Consider the following 6000-nt stretch of genomic DNA (forward strand, 5'->3'; position numbering starts at 1 on the left):
ATGTAAAATGTCTCTATCCCCTTATTAATAGAAAATCAATACTTTGTCTTAAGAACAAGCTGTTGATATTCAAACAAATTTTCAGGCCAGCCATGTTGTGTGCTGTACCAATATGGACTAGCTGTTGTAATACCAGGAAGAAAGCTCTGCAGAGAATTCAAAATAAAATTTTGAAAATGATTCTGAGGCTTCCTCTCTGGTATAGTACCAATGAGTTACATAGAATATCCAATGTTGAAACATTGGAACAAATGTCAAATACAATCATTAATAATTTCAGGCAAAAATCGTTACAATCTTCTATTGCCACGATTAATGCGTTATATGTTTAGGCTAAGTTAGGTTAAGTATATTAAAAACTTTTTTTTTTCTCTTATAAGCAGGTGAAATCAACTCACCTGTAAAAAAAACTGAACTGCTACGGCAAATGAAATGTAATATGTTGTTAACAAAATGTTAATTAAATCTTAAATTTGTTTTACCAAATTAGGATGATAGTGTTGTCAAATAACACAGAACACCTAGATATAAGAAATGAATGTAATGTTTGGAATGATACTAATAAAGATATTAAAAAAAAAAACATTGGTTGAAGAAATTCGAGGCACTCCGAGGAACGATTTCTGAAACCAAAACCTGGAATGACTATTGAAGAAATTCCTTGAAGAATTGGAAGAAAAATATCTAGATAAATCTCAGGCAGAACTCCTGATAAATATATCGAACAATCTCTTAAAAAATGCTTTGACGTATTCTTCGAGAATTGCTGTATTAATTTATTTTAAAATAATTAGGCATATATTTGGCCCTCCCTGTGCCTTCTTGCTACATCTATGTTATTTGGTGGAAACTTTCGATGTCACTCAGTTATGTTCATACAGTGAAACCTCCATGAGTCGATATTGAAGGGACCATCGACTCATGGAAATATCGAGCAATGGAACAGCAATCCTTTGGAAAGCTGCTTCTAGGGACCATCATAGTAACCATGAAATTTTGTTTTTAGTATGGTTCCATGAGTCGATATCGAGTCAGTCTTCAGTGACAGGATAGTGAACGAGAAAGAATGATAAGCTATCAAAAGAAGGAGATATTCTGACATTCTCGGCTATACACATGTTGGCAAAAATGCTGAGGACGGTAAAACACGAAGAACCGCCAATTAAATAAAGAAGGGTGCATAACAGATAGCCAGTTCGTTCACCATCCTGAAATGTATAAAGTTACGACAATTACGGATTCCAAAAACTTTTCGGGGAAGTTGGCTAATCGGGGAAACGGGTTATTCAGGGAACTGGCAATCGGGAAACTGGCGTGCAGGGAAACGACATTCGGGGAAAAGTAGCACAATCCATCGAAGTAGCTGCAGTAATCGATTTCTCTTTTCGCCAGTAACTTAAGTAGATCAATGTTACCGATTGCCACTTCTTTGTCAGATGGAAACAAAAAAAATATCTAAAAAAAATATAGCCCCAAAGAACAACCTATGTATAAAAAAGGTAAAATTTATTTTAATTTTCAAACAACAGTCCTTTTACATATAATTATGGCTATATCATATTTAGAAAAAAGTAGAATGTTTGAAAGAAGGGTTAATTTGTGCTAAATATATCAAAATCAGCAGCGCAAAAAAATATATTTCAATAGCGAAACTCAAAAGAAGAATTTATATTTGAATGAAGGGTAATTTCTGGATAAATAATAAAATACTATTTGGCAATAACTTTTCTTATATGCTTTAGTCTACTCAAAAGCATATGATTGTTGAATAAAGTGTCTTTTGGTATCAATTGACTTCAAAACAAGCCTGATGTCATCAAAAAGATTCAATAGAAACGTAAAAAAATTCTAATGAATTCTTTGTTTCAGACTCATTATGCCAAACGACCTTTATGCCAAACAACCATTATGCCAAACGACTTTATGCCAGTTGACCATTATGCCAAACGACTTTATGCCAAAACGGCTTTATGCCAAACGACTTTATGCCTAATGACCTACCACCCAATTTTATATAGATATATGAATGCCGAACACAATTAGTGAAAAATTCAACCAAATTCTTAAAGAAAAACCAGTTGATTTAGCTTTTTGTTTTCCATCAGCCAGGTAGCGCTTACCAGCATTTCCCTGCCCCTCCCCGGCTTCACCCATGAAGCGAAAGGAAAGAAAATGTAGCATAGAGTAAAAGCGTTATCAGGACCGGCGAAGTGCGTGCGTGCGTGAGAGGCAGCAATACACACATACGGAGCTCATTACCATTAACAGAGGACAAGCATAGGCGTAGGCATTTGGCAGTGGCATTCGCAGGGCGGTGTGAGTGGGGGTGACAGTCAGCGCCATCGACATCGCACAACGCGAATTGATTTTATGCAAATAAGCCTTGTGTTGTGTGTAAACTGGGCATGGCCGGCTAGTTTTTTTTTTCGGTGGCGTGTGTGAGTGTGTTTAGGGGGGAGAGGGATTTGAGGGGGGTTCATAGAAGAGTGAGGCTCATATTTACTTCGCTTGCTGTTGCTTCTGATCGAATATGGTGGCTCCCTGCTGCTGCTGGGCTGGTTGCTGCTGCTGCTGTTTGGAGGCAAGATCTTGCTCGCTGTTGTCCTTCCGACGCCTCGGGCGACGCATCAACGGGTCGGCATCGTTGTTGTCCATGCCGCGACCTGCAGCACCTCGACCACGTGGGGCTCCTCCTCCGCCACCTCCGCCGGACGGTTTAGGTTTCTTCTCCGGTTCCTTGGATTGGGCGGATTTCTTCTGCTTCGAAGCGTCAAGCGCCTTCTTGGATTGAGGCCGTTGACAGCACGAGGACGAAGCGCGTTTTTTATGCTTGCAGTAGCGAAGGAATAGGCACTGGCAGGACGCGGACAGGTTGGAGGCTGCCACCGTCATGGGGGTTTCGGCTTCCGAGTAGATCGACACGGTTCCGGCATAGTTGTGAGCGTTGTTGTTGTTGTTGTTAAGGTGGTTGTAGTATTCATGCTCGTCGAAGAAGGTCTGCAGGTAGTAATCGTAGTTGAAGTTTCCTTGGGGATTAACATACAGATGGTTGCTTTGATTGTTGTTCTCAATGTCGAGCGTGTAGTGAAGGTGGTTGTTGCGTTGGGCTTGTTGCTGTTGTTGGTTGATATTGTTGAGGTGCAGTGGCGCCGGTGATTGAAGAACGGTGGTAGGTGGGGACTGGTGGTTTGCACTTGAGATCAATACCAATGGCAGTGGTGGATTGTTTGCGGATGCTGCCAACGGTGCCGGAGCCGGTGGCGGTGCTGGTTGATGTTGTGCTCGGTTCAGCTGGTGATTTTGATTCTGGTTGTAACGGACGGATCCTTCCTCCTGGTTGTTGCAACACTCCAACGATTCCGCACCGGTACTGGCCGCACCCATTTTTCCGGCTTTATTCCACGAAAACTGTCAAACTGGACGTATGTATATCTGAATCTACTATGTATATTGCTCTTAAAATCACAAAACGTTGGTGTTCATTAGGGATATCAAAGGATGTTCTATTCTACAAGTTCAATGACAAACAAACGTTCAACTGTGCTTCCACCTTTGATACATCTGACAATAACAATTACAACGATAAAACAGACAGTGATATATCGATATGCACATCTACACAAAGTGACAAACACAGAAACCGATACAGGATCCAATCCAAGGTTTGAAATTTATGCACACGTCATCTCTCTTACACTATTGAAAGCACCAGCCACTGCCTCTGCTCCTCTTCCCAAGATAATGGCTCTTTTAAGTTGCTTCTCGTTGTCACTTCCGGTGGTGGCAGCTATCGTTTGGATCGTGTCCAACCGTTTCATTGAAATTGCATTTTTATCAGCAAATATAAATAAGCTCCACAAGTAGCACTTCTGCCGTTTACCGTTTGTCGATGGGACTTTCGTTGATTCGCTTGGCCAGTTGTGTCTTCCAGAGCACCCAATATCACGCATCACCTTTCCCTTTTTCGCCTACAGTCGGCCTCCAGCTGGGCAGTGGCGTGTCAGTGCACCCATTTGCTTCAGAGCGAGCGAGAGAGGAGACGCATACTTCAAAGGCACAACTAATTTCCCATATCTCCCTTTTGACGGCAACAAGAAACTACAAATCAACGGACTGGAACTGGCCACAAATCTGACCCCGCGGAACCACAGCCCAGTTGTGTGGCTAGCGCAGGTGAAAATCGTCAACTATTTTTCGTTCTATAACTAAGCCTTCTAGTTTTTAGATTCTAGGATCCATACACAGACCGCACACACCAGTGAAACCGAAATAGCGTGGCCTTAGCTGTTGTTACACAATCGAGTCACTCGCTCTCCTCACTCACCCACGGTGACTCGTCTGCACGACACACAGTAGGCCAATCTCAACGACCACCTCGAGAATTCGCTAGACTCTCGACGTTGCAACGTCACGGTACCTTCCAAATAAGTAAAAAAATCGCTTCTCTTCCAGAACAAGAATTTCGCTCTCTGCTCAGATTTTTGCTCACTTGACAGAGCCGTCGTTCTGTGATTGGGCTCCACTTGTTCCGCCACACCGGCGACAAACACATGTTTAATTCAATCCCAAACCACCCATCCACCGACACACCACGGGGGCAGCAGCAGACGGTGATGGGAACCTCCTCCCGCACTCAGCAGAGAAAGAGAGCGAAAGCCTTTCGCCAAAATGCCCTCGGAGAGCACCCAGCGTTGCAGAATTACTCTATTGCTTAAGGACACCGAAAACTGCCAAACCGTGAAATCAGCAGGCCTTCAGGACGGAAATTTGTCATTCTACCCCGAATAAAGCAATTCCGGCGACTATCATCTCTGTCTTCGACCCGCCACCATGCACTCGCAATCATCGTCATGCAAACCACCACCATCATCGTGATGCATTTCCCACGATGCATGCAGCCAGTAGGCCAGGATACACACCTTTATTAGCCTTCAATCACACACTTCGTTTACCGTTTCGTCGAGTTTTCACCGCAGCAGGCCTCGAGCCGAGCAGCCGTTCTTTTGTTGTTGCCGTGGTGTTGTGGTCAAAGCAAACATGATTTCCTCCGGTGAAAAGCATCGCCTGCTGCAGAATAGGAAACTCACGCTCGCTCTTACCTGCTACGCTCTCGTTCTCATACCATCTGCGAAGGCGATGGTGAAGGCAGGCTTGTATGCAGTAGTGAGTAGCGGGGTTAGTGCTCTTGCGTGACTGCCCAGTTAGACCGATAATGCTTCTGTTCGCTGGAAATTGGCTTGACATGAAGCCGAGCTCAACCCGCTCCGGTGAAGGTATACCTACTTGGGTGTGCTTTTGACGAGGGATTTCCAGGTTGAATTTTCAAGTATGTAAGCTTCGTTCTTCCGACCGAAGATTACATTGTCGTTTACGAGGGAAGGTTGTGCGAGAAGATGACCGTTCAAAAAACGTTCAAGTGGGAGCTTTCTTTGTTGATGAGATGGGCACAATGAAGAAACGGTTGCTTCTGGGGTCAGGATAGTTGAGTTGATTATATTAAATTTTAAATTATGTCACTTGACTCGACCGCAGCTTGCGAGTGGAGGTGCATGGTGATTTAATCTGAAGATTTCTCTCCATCGATAGTCATTTTCGTTATCTTCATCTTATTGGCATTAACGTCCTCACTGGGACAGAGCCTGCTTCTCAGCTTAGTGTTCTTATGAGCACTTCCACTGTTATTAACTGAGAGCTTTCTTTGTCAAACTTGCCATTTTCGCATTCGTATATTGTGTGGCAGGTACGATGATACTCTATGCCCAGAGAAGTCAAGGAAATTTCCATTACGAAAAGATCCTGGACTGACCGGGAATCGAACCCCGACACCTTCAGCATGGCTTTGCTTTGCAGCCGCGGACTCTAACCACTCGTCTATGGAAGGCCCCATTTTTGTTATATTGAAGCTTTATGTGGATCGAGAGACATGGCAACAGATGACACATTAGGACTTTAATTAACACTTGTCCGCCTAAGATATTCGTCACTTACACGGACGACGAA

At 43.4% G+C, this 6000-nt stretch overlaps 1 protein-coding gene across 6 annotated transcripts in view; it reads right to left on the minus strand.

Annotated features, from left to right (window-relative positions):
- The window catches only part of LOC5572028 (potassium voltage-gated channel protein Shaker), a 544814-nt gene extending 540392 nt beyond the window's left edge, over positions 1-4422 (minus strand). For 2 of the 6 annotated variants that reach the window (XM_021838823.1, XM_021838825.1), the window contains exons 1-2: positions 3696-4420; positions 2504-3408 (exon numbers count right to left, since the gene is read on the minus strand). In XM_021838823.1, coding sequence (XP_021694515.1) covers positions 2504-3408; positions 3696-3950 — 1160 coding nt within the window. In that variant the 5' untranslated portion in view covers positions 3951-4420. Of the gene's footprint in view, positions 1-2503; positions 3417-3695 lie in introns of all 6 variants that reach the window. The other 4 variants (XM_021838824.1, XM_001660084.2, XM_021838822.1 and 1 more) reach the window with 4 other exon arrangements.
- Between the last annotated feature and the right edge of the window lie 1578 nt (positions 4423-6000).

The sequence above is a fragment of the Aedes aegypti genome, chromosome 1, assembly GCF_002204515.2.
Source record: "Aedes aegypti strain LVP_AGWG chromosome 1, AaegL5.0 Primary Assembly, whole genome shotgun sequence".
NCBI classification, from domain to species: domain Eukaryota; kingdom Metazoa; phylum Arthropoda; class Insecta; order Diptera; family Culicidae; genus Aedes; species Aedes aegypti.